Below are 18,670 nucleotides of genomic sequence, written 5' to 3'. Positions count from 1 at the left end.
TCCAGGTTGAAGGGACTGAGAAAACAGACAGAAAACACGGAGGACGCCCCACTGCCGGGGCTAAGTCAGGTTTCCGATGGCCCGCGGTCCAGCTGCAGTGCTGAGCAGCTCAAAGGCCAGAGGGGTGATCGCAGAATCAGGAGAGGAAGAGCGGGCGCGGACCCGGACTCAGGAGAGGAAGAGTGGGCTCGGAACCGGACTCGGGAGAGGAAGAGCGGGCGCGGACCCGGACTCGGGAGAGGAAGAGCGGACCCGGACCCGGACTCGGGAGAGGAAGAGCGGACTCGGACCCGGACTCGGGAGAGGAAGAGCGGACCCGGACTCGGGAGAGGAAGAGCGGGCTCGGAACCGGACTCGGGAGAGGAAGAGCGGGCTCGGAACCGGACTCAGGAGAGGAAGAGAGGGCTCGGAACCGGACTCGGGAGAGGAAGAGCAGACCCGGACTCAGGAGAGGAAGAGCGGGCTCGGAACCGGACTCGGGAGAGGAAGAGCGGGCTCGGAACCGGACTCAGGAGAGGAAGAGCGGGCTCGGAACCGGACTCGGGAGAGGAAGAGCAGACCCGGACTCAGGAGAGGAAGAGCGGGCTCGGAACCGGACTCGGGAGAGGAAGAGCGGGCTCGGAACCGGAATGGGTGAAAGGAAGAGCGGGCTCGGACCCGGACTCAGGAGAGGAAGAGCGGGCTCGGAACCGGACTCAGGAGAGGAAGAGCAGACCCGGACTCAGGAGAGGAAGAGCGGGCTCGGAACCGGACTCAGGAGAGGAAGAGCAGACCCGGACTCAGGAGAGGAAGAGCGGGCTCAGAACCGGACTCGGGAGAGGAAGAGCGGGCTCGGAACCGGACTCAGGAGAGGAAGAGCGGGCTCGGACCCGGACTCGGGAGAGGAAGAGCGGGCTCGGAACCGGACTCGGGAGAGGAAGAGCGGGCTCGGACCCGGACTCGGGAGAGGAAGAGCGGGCTCGGACCCGGACTCGGGAGAGGAAGAGCGGGCTCGGAACCGGACTCAGGAGAGGAAGAGCGGGCTCGGAACCGGACTCAGGAGAGGAAGAGCGGGCTCGGAACCGGACTCAGGAGAGGAAGAGCGGGCTCGGACTCGGGAGAGGAAGAGCGGGCTCGGAACCGGACTCGGGAGAGGAAGAGCGGGCTTGGACTCAGGAGAGGAAGAGCGCACTCGGACCCGGACTCGGGAGAGGAAGAGCGGGCTCGGAACCGGACTCAGGAGAGGAAGAGCGGGCTCGGAACCGGACTCAGGAGAGGAAGAGCGGGCTCGGAACCGGACTCGGGAGAGGAAGAGCGGGCTCGGAACCGGACTCAGGAGAGGAAGAGCGGGCTTGGACTCAGGAGAGGAAGAGCGGACTCGGACCCGGACTCGGGAGAGGAAGAGCGGGCTCGGAACCGGACTCAGGAGAGGAAGAGCGGGCTCGGAACCGGACTCAGGAGAGGAAGAGCGGGCTCGGACCCGGACTCGGGAGAGGAAGAGCGGGCCCGGACTCAGGAGAGGAAGAGTGGGCTCGGAACCGGACTCAGGAGAGGAAGAGCGGGCTCGGAACCGGAATGGGTGAAAGGAAGAGCGGACTCGGACCCGGACTCAGGAGAGGAAGAGCGGACCCGGACCCGGACTCAGGAGAGGAAGAGCGGGCTCGGACCCGGACTCAGGAGAGGAAGAGCGGGCTCGGACCGGACTCGGGAGAGGAAGAGCGGACCCGGACCCGGACTCAGGAGAGGAAGAGCGGGCTCGGACTCGGGAGGGGAAGAGCGGGCTCGGACCCGGACTCAGACTCAGGAGAGGAAGAGCAGGCTCGGACCCGGACTCGGGAGAGGAAGAGCGGACCCGGACTCAGGAGAGGAAGAGCGGGCTCGGAACCGGAATGGGGGAAAGGAAGAGCGGGCTCGGACCCGGACTCAGGAGAGGAAGAGCCGGCTCGGACGCTGCAGAAACCAGAGCAGACCTGTAGGGAACACCTCCACCGGGTCGGCTGTCAGCTAGGAGTCTGCAGGCGCGGCGCTCCCCTCCTCACCACGGCCAGGGCCACTGACCCGAGAGCGACGACCCTCCCTGCCCGGCGCGGTTTCACGGCCTTCTCCTCCAGGCAGAGCCCCGGGAGGGCTGGAGCTGCATCAGAGCGTGGCCTTGCTGCTCCTGGAAGGAGTCTCCTCAGAAAGGCTCTGACCCTCTGAAGGGCGGCCCGTCCGGGGAGGGGCCACCCCTGCACCTGGTCAGTGCTCCCCACTCCTGAAGCCCAGGCTTGGCCACATTGCACGCTCACGCGTCTGGGTCAGGGAGGACCAACACTGTCCGCCCCCAAAGAGGCACCCACGGAGGGCTTCACCCAACAGAGGATGACGGTCCAGGATCTTCTGACCTCACTCATCCCGCCAGTCTCAAAACCTCTGGGGCCCACAGAGACCACCTGGGCTGGGACTGCACCCCCTCACTGGGGCAGTCTTGACCGAATCAATTCAGACCACAACGTTTATGTATCCGGGGCTCCAGATGCAAAGAAGGGAAAGACAAGGTCTCTGAGGGTCGCACGCAGATTTTGTATCTCAAGGACTAGCAATCGGGCAGACACTGGGTCTTACACTTGGTTTTTGCACTAAAGCATAGTACAGGTAGAAATGCCTGGGCATTCATTTGGTGACTTAGTATGCTGGGTCTGACTGAGTGCAGGGAAAGGAAGACAAATTCACTGAAAAGTCCCCACCAGAGCCTGGGGTCCCTTCCAAAGAATGACTACTCCCCAACTCGGCCAGTCTCCCTCTTGCGGGGTGGGCGCTGCATGTGGGCTTCAAGAGACAGAGCCTGGGAGGGGCTGTATCCACAGGGCTGAGGGCACGTGCACGCTCAGTCATGTCAGACTCTTTGCGACCCTAGGGGCTGTAGTCTGCCAGGCTCCTCGGTCTATGGGATTTTCCAGGCAAGAATACAGGTGTGGGTTTCCATTTCTTCCTCCAAGGTATCTTCTTGATCTAGGGATCGAACCTGTGTCTCCAGCATTACAGGCGGATTCTTGACCACTGAGCCACTAAGGGAAGTCTGAGGGTTACAGAGGCCGCCCCCCTAAACCACCTCCCACCACCTGGAGAAGGCCCGGCAGGTTTGCGAACATTCAGCTGGCTGGGGAGATGGCTACTTTCCCCGGCCTCACCAGCTCCACCCTCGTCCCTTGAATAGCTGTTTCCTTCACACCTTGAGCAGCCCAGGACCTGCTCTGCCCACCAGCTCTACCCACCCGTCACTCACAGACCTCCGCGTTTCCTGTCTCCAACCCCCTCAGAGGAAAACCCCACATTTTCTGTTATTGTTTACCAACCCAGTGGCCTCAAGTGGAGCAGGAACGTGGTTTCAGCCTAGACGACACTCCCAGCTTCAAACCCGGGAGGGCAGCCCACCAGAGGGCGGGACACAGACGTGAGGAAAGTCACTCAGCCCGATGAGACGTCCAAGTCCACCATCTCACGGCACTCAACACCCCCAAGGCCGAGAAGAGACACCGCCATTCCACAGAAATGGGAACGTGCCCGGTGGAGAGGAAGCCTGCTGTCTCCCTGTCTGACCCCTTTTCCATTCCTTATCTTTGGTGGGTTTTTTTTTTAAGAAGCTCTAAACTTGGAAGCAGGAGATCCAAGTCAGATCGATCTCTGCTTAGTCATGAGGCCTTGGGAGAGTCATTTCACTTCTTTGAGGCTGAGTTTTCTTCTCCATTTTACTTCTCTGAGGTCAGCGGGAGGCTAGGCCGACTCTCCCGGAAGCCTTTTTTATGACGGTGAAGACACCCGGGGGACCGTCCAGTGCAGCACCAGGCCTTCCCGGTGGCCACGAGCGTCCGCAGGCCTTCCCTACCTCTCACACCACTCGAGGGTGTTCGAGGATCACATCCTATGTTGCTTCCTCCTCCAACCCTGCCAGCCAGCATGTGCCTTTAGGTACAAAAGTTTCCCCGCCACCCCACCTGGGAGTTTAGCAGAAGGAGGTAAAGTGCTTCCCAGAGGCAGAGAATTACGGGCTGACGCCAGCGTGGACCATCAGGAGCTTGCAGAGGGTAGACAGCCGTGGTAAGACCATTCTCATCAAGCCAGGCCCCTCCTGCCCTTCACCCTAGCCACCCTTCCCGAATGCCAGGTCCAGGCTGTGAAACGGGCCAGCCCGGGTGGAGGAAGCAGAACGCAGAGCTAACGTGTGGGGCAGGTGGCATAACATGGGCCTCGGGGACGGGGCAGCGGCCCCATGATGCTCACAGCCAACCCCGGGGCCTGGGAACACACCGCTTCACGGCAAAGGGACTCTGCCGGTAGGACTGAGGTGAAGGGCCACTGCAGTGTCTGTGTAGGCCCTCTCTGACCAGACAGGTCCTTCAAAGCGGAGGCTCCTTCCTGGTGAGATCAGAGCGATGTGACATTGTCAGCCTTGAAGACGGAGGAAGAGGACCGCAAGCCAAGAAACGGAGGCATCGCTGGAAGCTGCAAAGGCTTCAGGGAGAAGCGCAACCCGACCAGCCCTGTGTCGATCTTAGACTGGGGGACCATCGGACTCCTGACTTCAGAAGTCTAACAATTAAACATGTGCTATTTTAAGCCACAGAACGTATTAGAGCAGCAACAGGAAACTAACGCGGCCTCCAAAGAGAGCAGAGCACTGGGAAACGGCCCCCTGCACCCCAATTCCCACCCCTGCACCCCTTATTCCCTCTTTCTCCGGGTTCTTATCACCTCTGATACCCATGTTAAGCGCAGACATGACTGGACTCTGACAGGAAAACTTCCCGCTGGCTCATTTGAGCAGTGGTTTCTAGAGACATGGGTTGAGCTTCAAGGCAGGAGCCAACCACACTCAGGATTTGTGAGGGGTAGGTTGTGGGGGCCTTGTCTCTGCCACGAGGCTGGGCAGGGGAGACAGGACCCCACTGATGACAGGGTGAGCAGGCCTCTCTCCTCCAAGCAGGAGGTCTTGGGACAAGAACACCCTAGGCCTTGCACCCTGAGTTCTAGTCCAAACCCACTAGCAGAAGGACCCCCAGTGCACCCCTTCACTCTCCTCACTTTTCTCACTCATAAAATGGGGATAATGATCTTGGCCTGCCTATCTCCCTGACAGCTCTGAGGATCATGTGAGAAAACGCAGGTAAACTCATCAACAGCTGAGTGGCCGGGAGAGCAGTGAGGTCAATAAACCAATTTCTTCCTTAGGCGCTGCCACAAGTCAGTTCACCGTGCGATCTCAAATATCCCGGGCCTCGGCCTTCACATCTGCAGACTGAATGCTCGCAGGAGCGCCAAGGCCGCTTCCAGCTGATGGTTTGGTTTCTGCCTTCTGTCTGGCCTCTGGCACCCCCTACTGGAGCTCTCAGGAACACCTGCTCCTCGACACTCCCCCCGGAGTCTCCATGCCAGCCCCAACCCTAACCCTAACCCTAACCCTGACCCTGACCCCAACCCCCGGCTGAGAACGTCAGCATCTGGCCATGGCTAAACAAGTCTAAGACCGGGCTGGGAAGCAGCTGGGCTCCTGATTCAGTAAAGCAAAGCACGCGGGCTCCCCCGCTGCAGGGCCCGTGCCCAGGCCAGAGACATCCCCCAGGCCCCCAACAGGGCGGGCGCTGGCTCCCTTGGGCCGGGGGCTCGCCTCTCTCCCCCAGAATACCCCGACTCTGCCCTCCCCTCACCACGCGTGGGAAGACGAGAGGTGGAGGGCGTCAAGGGGCTGAACCTCAGGAAGGAAGGAGAGAAAGCCTTTCAACTATTAAATCTGTTTAGTAAAGACAATTTTGCTCATACAAAACGACAAGAGTTCACAACAGTCTGAGAGCTGGGCGCCGTCAGAAGCGGGGAGGCGCTGCGGGCAATCGGAGCCCTGCCCTCGCACCCCGAGAAGGCCCCGGGCACCCCCAGCCCTGCCCGAGGGAGATGAGAGCTGAAGCATCACCGCCCCTTGCCCCAGGGACCGCGGTGCGGGGGCCCTCCCCACAGTGCTCAGGTGAACACGGGGCCTCCCCACCCCACACTGGCCTGGACACGTCGCTGAGTTGTTTGGGGCGGGAGGCGAGGGAGCGGCTGGTGGGAGAGGGGCAGAGTCGGGACATCTTTGGTGCAAAGCCTTCCCCACCCGCCCGCTGGGCCGCGCCATGGACACTTGCAGAGGCCACGGGGGGGTGCCATGCTCGCCCCCAAGGGGCTGCGGACCGACAACCCGGAGCCCAGGAGGCACTCGAAAGCCAGGCTCACCCACGTGGGCTGAGGGCGGGCCTGCTGCAAAACGGCTGCAGACAGGAGAGAACACCAGCAGGTTAAGAACGGCAGGAAGGGGGCGCAGAGGCCTGACTCGACAGCTCGGCGCCTCGGCGGAGGGTTCCAAGCGGGGCTCCGGTCTTCCTGGCGCTGCGCCAGTGCTCCACGCGCCCTTGACTGCGCGGGGAGCGGCCCATACAGGCGGGGCGGGCGGCCTGGCGCAGGGCCAGACAGGCTCCCAGGCACTTGGGGCAGGCCCAGCACAGGCAGGGTGGGCCCGGGCAGGGGAGACGGTTCTGAGCGCGGCAGGGGCCCCTCACACGCACACGCACACGCACACGCACACACACTCCTATCCGTCTGGCACACCGGGGACATCCAAGGGCTCAGCAGAGCCTCCGGGCCCCAGGCCCCACGGTCTGCAGCTCCTGGCAGGCCTCAGCCAGTGGGGACCTGGGGCTGTAGCAGGGAGGTCAGGGGGCCAGCGACGCAACGCAGGACGCCCCTCAAGAGGGTTCCACAGACACCCTACGACACACCCCAAACCCTTGCAGTCTCCAGACAGGACGGGGCTTGGGGGACACGGGCGGGAGTGAGGGCAAGAACAATAAAAGAAGGTTCGTAAAAATTCTAAGTCAAATTACTGATAAAATTGCCAAATGAGCACAGGGTCGAGGGCACGGTGCTCCCTCTCCCCGGGGCCCCAGCCTCCGGGGCGCCCCCTCTCAGGCAGGTGGCCGGAACCGAAGGCAGAACGCAGCCTCTGAAGAGGTCCTGGCCCCTCGCGGCCGAGGAGGAGGGGAAGCGGGAGGAGGCGGCTCTGGGTCTCTCTGTTTAAAAAATCCAGCCGGGTCGTTAGTTATTGCTCGTCCTCCAGCGGAGCGGCAGGCCCAGCTCAGTGAGCGAGGGCTGCGGCTTCCAGGGCCCGCGCTTTCTTCCGCCTCTTCAGAAGGAGAGGGTTGGACGCGTCTTCAATCTTCTTTATCTTGATCTGCTCGTAGTCGACCCGCATCGTGGCCAAGGCACTGGTCATCTCCTCCTGGGGGTGGCGACCGGGAGAGACATCAGAGACCACAGACGGAGCAAGGCGAGGGTGGGGTGACGTGCGGGAGCGGAGATAGAGGGCAAGCCGGCCGGAGAGCCCAGGGCCGGCTCAGCAGAGCCCCCCTAGGGCCCAGAGCCCCCCAGCGAGCCTGGGGGAGCAAAGAGGACCGACTAGGAGCCAGGAGACCTGGTCTCACTTCTGCTCCAGCCAGTCATTAGCTGGGCGACTGTAAACAGGGCACACCCCCCACTCCCACGCCCCGCCCAGGCCTCAGTTTCCTCCTCTGCAAAGTGAGGAGACTGCAGAGGACCTTTCAGAGGCAGAGTGTAACGGCTGGCAGGAAACGGCCACAGCCAACTTTAGACTGGCACAGAAGCCTCTGCCCACAGCCAGGCTGGGGAAGCGGCTCAGAGTCGCTGTGGTACCAGATGACACGGGGTGAGAGGATGCAGAACCAGCCGCCTCCCTGAGCACCACTGAGCCCCCCGGCCAGGCGCCCCCTCACCTTGACGTCCTCCCACCTCTCCTTGTCCTCCTTCAGGACCCGGCTGGTGTGCAGTGGGGTTTGAGGGACCTTCGTTGATTGCTGGGGGCAGAGAAAAGGGTCCAGGTGAAGACCAGGAGCGGGGCGGGGCCCGCAGGGACTGGCCCCGTGGACCCAGGCGCCTCCAGCCCGCCGGGCTCACCATGATCCAGGGGTGGTTCATGAACTCGGTGATGGCCATCCGCTGAGTGGGCTCGGTCTTCAGCAGGTTCCGGATGAGCATCTTCACTGCGGGGGAAGAGCAGGGTGCTCACAGGGCCCAGAGACAGCTCAGGGGCTACCCGGCCCTCCTGCTCCCTCCCGGTTTTCAGGGGGAAGCCAGACTTACAGGGGGCATGGACACAGACCACTCAAGGTGCTTGGCCCTGAGGACCATTACAGACAGCTCCCACCACTGGATGGCCCCGCACGTCCCAAGCCCTGGCCCTACTGGGCCTTTCACACAGAGCAGGTGACCCACATCACTGATAGGAGATCATCCCTACACACACACACACACCACAGACACAGACACACAGGCAGGACATACCCAGCAGGTGCGGGCTCGGTGAAGACCCACAGCCACGTCACTGATGGGAGATCACACAGACAGACACACACACACAGACAGACACACACACCGACAGATACACACACGCGCGCGCGCTCTTTACCTTCCTCTGATACTTCTGACCATTCTGGGTTGGGGAATTCATACTGGCCCATTCGGATGCGACTCTTCATGCCCGGAGAGATGGCAAGGCCATGGTTGGAATAGAAGGGGGGGTACCCACACAGCCTGAGCCGAGAGGAAGCAGGAAGAGAGGAACAGAGCTGATGTTATTTAGGTCCCACACCAGGACTTCTTGCAAAGTTCACAGAGAAACTGAGACTCACTGATTCAGGTACAAAGTCAGGGACAGGGCCCAGGAATCCAACATACTGAATATCTAAACCACACATCTTCCTGCCCATTAGCCAATTCATAGCAATGAGCTGTCAGGGTCCACTCAACACTGAGAAGGGACACACAGGACCCCCAGGGTACCCCCATCCAGAAGGGGACACTAACCATGGCCTGTTCCTCTCACCCCAGAGGTAGAGGCTTCGGTCTGCGCCTGCCCAGCCCGCGCCCCCAAGCCCCGCCCCACACTCACAGGATGTACATGATGACGCCCAAGGACCACATGTCGCAGGATTTGTCATACTTCTCTGGGCCCAGCACCTCTGGAGCTGCAAACAAAGACGAAGGCAGTGGGCCTGGGCCTCGGAACACCAGGATCCACCCAGGCCCTCTGTGGGTGGTGTGCCCACCCGACCTTTCAGCCCATCACGACGGGACTGCAGCTAGGCCCGGAAGGGGGCAGTCATAGCCTGGGCCCAGGGCTGGGTAAAGGAGACCCGAAGACCCTCCTCAGGGGGGAGCCCGAGGGCCAGAATCTCAAGATAAAGCCAGTCTTGAACTGCAAGAGCCTTTCAGACTGCCTTTTAGTTTGACAAACCCATTTTGAGTTTCCTCTGTGCAGTTGGCTGGGGGTCCTGGACCAGAGGCACATCCCTGACCCCCCTAGGGGTCTGACGGGAACAAGAGCTCTTCTCAGTGAAAGCACACACGTGCACAAACTTCCACCCATAACCCCACACACATAACTTCCCATACCACTTCAGGCCCAGAGAGACCTGCTAAGCCTACTTCAGGTCAGGTCACATCAGAACCGGGCTACAAAGGGCCGGCAGTGAAAGCGCACACGTGCACAAACTTCCACCCGTAACCCCACACACGTAACTTCCCATACCACTTCAGGCCCAGCGAGACCTGCTAAACCTACTTCAGGTCAGGTCACATCAGAACCGGTCTACAAAGGGCCGGCAGACACAATTCTCCTGGGCCCTGGGGCCCTGAGACCAGCAAGAGGAGGCTCTGGGAGAAGCTCCGGGCAAAGACGGGCTCCCAGGGTTTCTCCAGACTTACCCACGTAGTATGGTGTGTAACAAGGAGTGGTCAGAGAGTTGTGACTGGTGGTTTCCTTGGCAAAGCCAAAATCAGTGAGTTTGAGAATGGCATTGGGCCTTTTGGAGGTGTATAAGAGGTTCTCAGGCTAGAGAGAGAGAGAGACAAGGAGCATCTCTGCTGAACCTGTGAGCGGCCATCAGAAACCTGCAGGGGAATGATTCCTCCCTTCCTTCCCACCCTCATTCAGCAACCGTCCGGCCGGCCCCTATGATCCGCACACCATCGGGACCCTCAGCCCCTGCCTCCCCAGATATCACAGCAGGCGTGGGAGCAAGACACTGACGCAGAGACAGAGTGAGCAGGGACACAGACCAAAGGTGGGGCTGTGGGGGGTAACTGAGGAGCACGGCCTCAGAAGGCTTCCCGGCCGGGAGGGGGATTTGCCCAGAGGACAGGGCCTGCGGGGCAGAGAGGCACTCTGCCCACTCTGCTGCAGGAGCCAGGCTGCAGGGACTCAGGACAACCCTGGGGACCCTTCCGAGGGTGACCGTGGCCCTGACCCCTATGGCCTCCGGGCCCCCTGGGTTGGGGGCTGGGTGGGCAGTACAAACAGCTGGTACCTTGACATCCCGATGGGCGATGTTGATTGAGTGCAAATACTGGATGGCCTCGCCGATGCTCTTCATGATCTCTGAAGCCTCTGCAGAGGAGACGGGAGCAGGGAGACAGAAGCCAAGTCACAAGATGCGTCCTTAGGTTTGAAAAGCTGAGGCAAGAGCCCTCCCGGGAAGCCTAAAGCCCCTGACGCCCCCACCCACCCCAGAAGGCGAGGTGCAGGAGCGGGCAGAGCCCCAGCAGCAGGTGGGCGGCGGGCCTGAGCACCTCCCCAGGAGCAGGCCCCTGGAGCCCCACTGCCCCACTGCCCGGCTGGGCCCGCGACAGACCCTTTCTACCTCTTTCCGTGAAGGCTTGGTCTCCTCGGTCCTGGATTCGACTGAACAGTTCTCCGCCATCCAAACTGAAATAAAGCTACAGTTAGACCGAGGCCGTGACATCGCACTAGCGCGCAAGCCACTGCGCTCCAAGAGGAACGAGGAACTTGCATGTTGAGTTTCAGCGCCCCCAGCCGGCAGTCCTGGGAAGGAAAGGGGACCGGGCAGGGAGCAGGGTCGGGCTGCTCACCACTCCATGACGATCAGCAGGCACTTCCGCCCCGCGTATAGGTTCTCGTAGACGTCCACGATGCGCACGATGTGCGGGCACTGCGAGGCGCGCCAGTGCAGCTCCACCTCGCGGCGGGCCTTGGGGCAGTCCTGCAGCATCTGCAAGCCAGACCTCCTGAGGGAGCGCGGGGGCTGCCCCGCCTGCACCTCCCCTGACCTGGCCCGTGTGCCCGCCAGCCCCCACCGGCACCCCACCGAACCCTGCCCCCCGCCATCTGCACCCCGTCCGCCCCGGCCCATCAAGTCCCCTGCCCCAGCGCATCGACGCCCCACCCTGGTCCATCCACCCCCCAACCCCGGTCCACCCAACCCCCGCCCCGGCCCATCTGTCCCATCCACAGCCCCACTCCCACCCCCGCCCCAGCCCATCAAGTCCTCTGCCCCGGCCCATCCACCCCCCACCCGGCCCAGCACCAGCCCTCTTGTCACAGCCCCGCACCCCCTCCCAAGCCTGACTTGGGGCTCTGCAGCTCTCTTATCTGCTCTAAAAGAAACTTCAGGATGACCCCTTGTGAGGTCTCCACAGCTGACCAGAGACCACCCTTGACCACGTAGGGAAAGACGGTTGGTCCTCTCCCCAGCTAAAGGCATGAAGTCTACTCCAAAAGGCAGGCAGGGCTGAGCACTGGGAGGCAGAGAGTACAGGATGCCTGGGTGGGAAGAAAGACTGACGAAAATCCAGGTAACCGCAGAAAGGGGCCTAGAGAGGGGAGCCTCCAGATCTGTTGGGAAAGGAAGCTCTAAGATCCCTAAACCCAGCACACCAAATCCACAGCCATATCCTTTCAACAGCAAACAGCCTCAGGAGCCAGCCAGTGTGATCTAACTCCTGGTTCTTAACAGATCCCCAACCTGGAGCAAGTCACTTAACATGAGCCTTGTTCCCAACCCCTCTTCTTTCAGGGACCAGATGGCCAAGGTATTAAAGGAGCCTGGCTCCCTTACCTGCGTCCAAGGCCGAGATTTGACTAGTCTAAGCCGGTTTCATTAATCCCAAGCTGTTTACTAAGACCCAACACTGGTCAGGCAGCACTCTGCAGGAAGTCTGCAGAGGCCTCTGGAAAGGGGCAGAGAAAACGGCATGGCTCCTGCGCATGGCACCTGGTGCCAGGACAGTCACCCTGGTACCAGGGGCTACCCTGAGGTGGGGGTGGCACAGCGGAGCACTAAGACACCTGCTGGGAAGCGCACGAGTCTTGGTGAAGAAGATCAGATGGCCAGAGAGGAGCCCGATTACACAGGAAGGGGAAAGGCAAACAGGTACTCCCAACAATAAAGCTAACATTCAGTTATGCTGTGGTCTATGACATGCTGGGCTTTGCCTAACTGTACAACAGCTGCCCGTTTTACAGGCTGAGGAAATTGAGGCTCACAGAAGCAACGTGTCCCAGGCTCATTTCCTGGGGGAAGCCAGGGCTGGAATCCAGGCCATGTGGATTCCGAAGCCTAAACCTTTTCCACAATACCATGCAACTTTTAGAGGAGGGGTGGAAGCCAAGACTTGTTAGTCTCAGATCACCAAATGCAAACTGGTTTCAGAGACACAACCCCCAACAGGTGCCCAGATAATTCAGTCTCCTAGGGAGCAGTCACCATGAGGTCACACTGCCACCTGGTGGCAGTCTAGGGACACTGCACAGATCCTGAGTTTTGCTCCCTTCAACTTCATTCATTCAAAAAGGTTATTTTCCCTTCCCACACCCTATGAAAAGCAGGAAGAGACTGGCCAATCTCATTTGAAAGTATTTCAATTCAACAAGCATTTACAGAGCTCCTACTATGGACCACACGTTGTGCTAGATGTGAAAACCAAAGAGTCCCAGTCTGAAAGAGACGGTTGGATGGCATCATTGGACATAAGTTTGAGCAACTTCCGGGAGACGGTGAAGGACAGGGAAGCCTGATGGGCTGCAGTCCATGAGGTCGCAAAGAGTCAGACAAGACGGAGCAACTGAACAACCTGAAAGAACTCAAACTGGGGGAAGGGGCGTGAGCGAAGGTTGCCACACAGAAAATGCTTATAACCCAGTGAGAAGCTGCTGTGAGACTGCTAAATTCAGAGTTCAAGAGAAAGAGTTCTCCGGGCAGGCCCAAAAGAAAGACCTCTAACGCCCCCTACAGGCACACAGTGCTGAAGCCCAAGCTGTCACAGTCACTCAGAGGCAACAGGAGGTCAAGGATCTGCAGTTAGGAGACACTTGGGCCTGGGTCTGAAATCTGTCCATTTCTGGTTGCACAGCCTTGGAGAGATCGCCACCTTTTGAGCCTGCTCCACATCTGCAAGTCAGGGGTTAGAGTATCTGCCTCCCTCCCTCACAGAGCCACTGCAAGCTTCTAATGAAAGAACCTCTGAGCACACTTTGTTATCAGAAAGGCGCTCACCTCTGCAAGCCATCAGTGTAGCTGCCACAGCACAGGGGCCCTCCCAGTCACCTCTGAGTGAGGCTGGAACACCCTGATATAACCGACAAACCCTGATGTTACCAGTCACCAGCAAGACCGTAGGCTGGGTTTGTGTCTGCAGCCCCATGACCACCGCCTAGAAACCAGCTCTGCTCAAACTTTCCACAGCTGTGCTAAGTGAGCACGCTGCTACTGCTGCTGCTGCTAAGTCGCTTCAGTCATGTCCGACTCTGTGCGACCCCAGAGACAGCAGCCCACCAGGCTCCTCCATCCACAGGACTCTCTAGGCAAGAACACTGGAGTGGGTTGCCATTTTCTTCTCTAAGTGAGCACACACCAAGGCCCAAACCCACGTGCACGCCCCTCAGCCCCTCCTAAACTCGGAGTACACATTGCAGGTTCTGCCTGCTCTCTTTACCTCAGACACAGCAACGTGTGGGGCATCAGGCAAAAGAGAACATGCAGCCAGCAAGCCTGGGTTCACATTCCGCCTTCAGATTTGCACACAGTTCACTCCGTAGCTGGCAGAGGAGGTGGAGTGACACAGTACAACAAACCTGGCTTTGCGAATCACACACAATCTGCACCCCAGTTCCGCACTTCTCAGCTTGTCGAAACAAGAAAACAGGACAGAGGAGCACCTTCAAATTCTAAGAGAAGCAGAGTGAGAGCCCCCATGAACACCAGTAACTGGCAGCCAGGGTTGTGTCCGACATCCTCGAATGGATATAAAAATCGGCCCACAGTGAAAGCAAGACCTTCGACCCGGTGAGGCTTCCAGGCTAGCTGATGTCATGGGGCAGAGCCGTGAAGAGCCAAAGAGGCTGTGTGGACGGCTGTGGGGCACCGACGCGCCGAGAGGCTGGCAGGAACGTGCCAATCTGGAGGACTGGGCTGAGCAGAGACCGACAGGGGAGGTGCTGAGCTCTGGCCCGAGGAGCGGCAGGGAGAGAAAGCAGGATTCTGGTGCGCCGCCAGGGGCCACAAGCAGAGGAACGCAATAGGCTTGACCAGGAGCCAAGAGAGTCACATGGAAAGGCTTCCACCTCTTCGGCCTGGACAAGGACAGGAGAGGCCAAAAGGCCCAAGACCGCAGTCCTGAGGGCCCACAGCTGAGGGCCCATTTTCTTCTCTAAGTGAGCACACACCAAGGCCCAAACCCACGTGGGAAGGAAGGGTCTTCTCACCAAAAAGCCAGAGGCCCAGAGACAAGGAATGCCTGAGGGGATTATAAAACATTTTAAGCCCATGCTAAGCCTGCAATGGATACTGTGACTTGCCAGGCCCCCCCAGGGTTTGCCTCTGAAATTCCCTTCCCCAGTGGAGAAGGTTAACTGTCACATGTGCTCAACTGCAATGCAACACGTAAGGTCACCTGCCTACAGGTGTGCCAGGAGGCAGGACCAGACTAGTGGCCGCTGCCTGGGGAGGAACCTCTAGGGTAAAACTCCAATTCAAAGAGATACGTGCATCCCAATAGCAGCACTATTTACAACAGCCAAGACAGGGAAGATGTGGTGCATAAATACACTGGTAATGCCATCTGTAGCAACACGGATGGACAGAGAGATTATCACACTAAGCGAAGCAAGGAGAAATATCATATAGCATCATTTATATGTAGAATCTTAAAAAAAATGATACAAATGAACTTATTTACAAAAGAGAAAAAGACTCACAGACAGAAACAAATTTATGGTTACCAATGGGGAAAGGGGAAGGGGACGATGACTTAGGGATTTGGGATTAACAGATATACACTACTATATATAAAGCAGACAGTCAACAAGGACCTCCTGCATAGCACGGGGAGTTCTGCTCGGTATTCTGTGATAATCTATGTGAGAAAAGAATCCAGAAAGGAGTGAATATATATACACATAGCTGAATCCCTGCGCTGCACACCTGAAACTCACACAACACTGTAAATCAACTATACTCCAATTCCAAAAATTTTAAAATCCAAAACAAAACACTGTTCCATGCCTCTGTCTTCGCTGGAATCTGGAGGCAAAAAAGGACAGTCTGCCTCATATCGATCACCAAATGAATCTTCCATCATGGGACCACATGACAACCCGGGGTGGGGAGGGGGGTGCTCAGCATTCTACGCCTAGGTGAGCCAGAGAAGTGGAAAGAAACAGAGGCCGGGGTCTGGGCGCTGCTCACCAGCGAGGCCGATCTGCGGAAGACAGGAAGAACAAGCCCCCGGTCCCCGGGGACCATCCCTCACAGGCCCCAGCACTCGCCAAGCGTGCAAAGTTGGGGAATCCCTTTGTGCCTCAGGTTCCTGATCTACTAGCTCAGTCGCTCAGTCGTGTCCGACTCTTTGCGACCCCGTGAACCGCAGCACGCCAGGCCTCCCTGTCCATCACCAACTCCCGGAGTTCACCCAAACTCACGTCCACTGAGTCGATGATGCCATCCAGCCATCTCATCCTTTGTCGTCCCCTTTTCCTCCTGCCCTCCATCTTTCCCAGCATCAGGGTCTTTTCCAATAAGTCAGCTCTTCACGTCAGGTGGCCAGAGTATTGGAGTTTCAGCTTTAACATCAGTCCTTCCAAGGAACACCCAGGACTGATTCCCTTTAGGAGGGACTGGTTGGATTTCCTTGCAGTCCAAGGGACTCTCAAGAGTCTTCTCCAACACCACAATTCAAAAACATCAATTCTTCAGTGCTCAGCTTTCTTTATAGTCCAACTCTCACATCCATACACGACCAATGGAAAAACCACAGCCCTGACCAGACGGACCTTTGTGGCCAATTAGCGATCTAATTCGCTGCCTCGGCTTACCTCCTGAACAGGATGGCGACAGCGCCCACCTGCGCCAAGTGAACCAGCGCGTGCACATCGGTGCTGCTGTTACTGCTCTGCTCCAAACCCCCGCACGAGCCCCGCTGGGTCGGGCAGCAGGCACCTCGCTCACACGCGTCTCATTCACGGAGCTGTTGGCAGCTCCAGGCGCTGGGACAGGGGCACCCAGGACACCGGGGAGAAGTGGGCTTTGGCATGTTGGCCCCGGGTCTCCCTCCCCCTTCACACCACCCAGACAGCTGGGGGCAGGGTGCACGTGTCCAGAGAGAAGGAAGCTGTCCATCCTCCCCACAACTGACTGAGTGCCCAGAGAGAGGGATACGAAAGCCTGGCTCAGGCACAGAATGCAGTGCCCACATGTGGGGCACCCTGGTGAGTAGGACCTCTGCCCTCCCAACAGAAGGGCGGCACCTCTGCCATGGGCAGGCTCACCCACACGGAAGGAGGTGACCTGGGCGCTGAGCAGGCCAGAAGAAAGCAGGAGGACTTGGGGAGGAGGGCTGCTGCTGTGGGCGAAGTCCCAGCAAGCAGCAGCCTCGGAGGGCCCAGAGGAGCAGGGCAAGGGGAGCCGTCCGCACCAGCAGGAGCCCGCACACCCAGCCCACGAGGACGCATGCTGCCCTCTGAGAGGGAGAACACAGGACCAGAGCCACTGAGCTCCAGCTCGAGGCCCCTGAGCTGGCTGCTCCCAGCAGCGCTGGGGTCTGAACCCCATTCCCACTGCGCCAGAGCCCCTTTCCCACCACCCCGAGGAAGGGCAAAGGGCAGAACATCTGCCCGAGGGTATCCATGATTCCAACGGCCACCATCAGGGGCTGAAAACGTACACAATCCTGAAAGTGCAAAGCAGCTCTTTGACCCTGAAATCCCAGAATTTTACCCTTTGGCACTAATCATAGGAGCTTTAGCACTATATATATTCTAAGCCTGGCTTACTTTAACTAGAAATGAGTAACAAACTGAACGCCCAGCAACAGGCAACAGAGTTGCTTTTTCAGGAGTTTATCTATATGATCTTCAATCATTAAAATAATGTTTCAGAAGAAAACTTAAAAGGGAAATGGATTTCTAAGGGTTTCAGTCACCTCGACACTATCAACAGTAGCACTTTTTTCTTTCGCAGCACAAATCTTCATCTGAAGTTTCCTTAAGTCTGTCTGATTGTAAGTGAAAAAGCTATATAGAGTGAAGTTAAGTCAGAAAGAGAAAAACACACACTGTATATTAATGCATATATATGAAATCTAGAAAAACGGTACCGATGAACCTAACTGAAGGACAGGAATGGAGTCACAGACAGAGCGGGCCTGTGGCTGCAGCGGGGAGAGAGGAGACTTGTGGGCACTCATGCAGGCTCACGGCCACGGGTGAGGCAGCGCTGGTGGGGCGCTGCCAGGCAGCACAGGGCCTCAGCCTGGGGCTTCCTGGTGTGCTGGGGGGTGTGGAGCTCAGAGGGAGGGGGCCATCTGTGTGCTCACAGCTGATTCACCGTGCTATACACAGAAATCAACACCACACTGTGGAGCAATGCTCCTCCAACTAAAAGCCTTAAAATGATCTTCTAAAAAAAACTTTTAAGTGTAGTCCTATATGTATATTTAAGTAAGCACAGTCCTATATGTATATTTGCATATGTATACATGTATTTGTGTATGTATACATGTGTATATTTATATTTGTATGTTTACGTACACAGATGTCCAAATCTGCCTGTATATGTGTGTATATACACACATATATATGGAACGGCAGTCACACTCGGTAAAACGTTAACGATATATCTGAAAGATATGATGATAGGCGCCTTAATTTTCTTTACTGCATCTTTATTCTCTAAGTGACTCATAATTAGCATGTATACTTTTTGAAGAGCCAGAGAAGCTCAGCTCTCTGCATCTGACTCGGGGGCTATCCCTCAAAGCCCTGGGCCCGGTGGCCGGGGAACAACAGCTGTGGGCGCCCAGGCGGCTCTGCCAGGGGCTGCGCTCTGGAGTCCTGAGCGGGGCAGTGGCCCGTGCCCAGCAGGCGCCTGCTGCCACACAGGCCCCCACGGAGAAGGGACAAACAGACCTGTAGTGCGAGCCACACAACCACGCTCTGCCTGCTCCAGCTCACCCAGCCCCAACCCTCGCCTCCCCAGTGCCCCAGCTGGCAGCGGGGCATCCGTGTCTGGCAGAAAGATCACGGGACCTCTTCTCTCATTCAGCCTGAAACCTGGGAAACGGGGCCCCTGCAGCCCTGGACGGCCAACAAGGAGATGTGCGGAGTCAGGAGGTCACACACTGCCCTGGTACCATGAGCGACCTCCCTGAAGAGCAGGGTCCCCCCAAGCCCCCCTCCCTGGGTCTAGGGCCATCAAGGGGGCAGGAGACACGCGGCCCTCGCAGCCCCTGACCTCATCTGCCCCGACGGTCATCGCCAGGCATGCGTCACGTGCTGGCGTGGAAGCTGCTGGAACACAACGGAGAACACGGCAATGCA

The 18,670-nt window shown here is 58.5% G+C and overlaps 2 protein-coding genes across 2 annotated transcripts in view; one reads left to right on the top strand and one right to left on the bottom strand.

Annotated features, from left to right (window-relative positions):
* The first annotated feature begins 76 nt into the window (after positions 1–76).
* LOC138090695 (serine/arginine-rich splicing factor 4-like) lies at positions 77–1,987 on the top strand. Its single transcript, XM_068986395.1, has 2 exons — positions 77–633; positions 700–1,987. Exons 1-2 carry the CDS (start codon positions 77–79, stop codon positions 1,985–1,987), a joined length of 1,845 nt encoding a protein of 614 aa, XP_068842496.1.
* A 3,802-nt stretch (positions 1,988–5,789) lies between these two features.
* MAPKAPK2 (MAPK activated protein kinase 2) overlaps positions 5,790–18,670 on the bottom strand; it is a 50,398-nt gene continuing 37,517 nt past the window's right edge. Inside the window, exons 3-11 of the mRNA XM_068986394.1 lie at positions 10,930–11,069; positions 10,701–10,765; positions 10,368–10,447; positions 9,766–9,892; positions 8,951–9,026; positions 8,468–8,592; positions 7,957–8,042; positions 7,776–7,856; positions 5,790–7,264 (exon numbers count right to left, since the gene is read on the bottom strand). Coding sequence (XP_068842495.1) covers positions 7,121–7,264; positions 7,776–7,856; positions 7,957–8,042; positions 8,468–8,592; positions 8,951–9,026; positions 9,766–9,892; positions 10,368–10,447; positions 10,701–10,765; positions 10,930–11,069 — 924 coding nt within the window. The 3' untranslated portion in view covers positions 5,790–7,120. The remainder of the gene's footprint in view (positions 7,265–7,775; positions 7,857–7,956; positions 8,043–8,467; positions 8,593–8,950; positions 9,027–9,765; positions 9,893–10,367; positions 10,448–10,700; positions 10,766–10,929; positions 11,070–18,670) is intronic.

Source organism: Capricornis sumatraensis, chromosome 14 (assembly GCF_032405125.1).
Source record: "Capricornis sumatraensis isolate serow.1 chromosome 14, serow.2, whole genome shotgun sequence".
NCBI classification, from domain to species: Eukaryota; Metazoa; Chordata; class Mammalia; order Artiodactyla; family Bovidae; genus Capricornis; species Capricornis sumatraensis.
This window is presented reverse-complemented; position numbering and strand designations above follow the sequence as displayed.

Coding starts and splice junctions, on each gene's coding strand:
- LOC138090695 (XM_068986395.1), top strand. CDS start 77: ATGGCCCGCGGTCCAGCTGCAGTGCTGAGCAGCTCAAAGGCCAGAGGG. Junction 634..699: donor CGGGCTCGGAACCGGAATGG/GTGAAAGGAAGA, acceptor AACCGGACTCAG/GAGAGGAAGAGCAGACCCGG.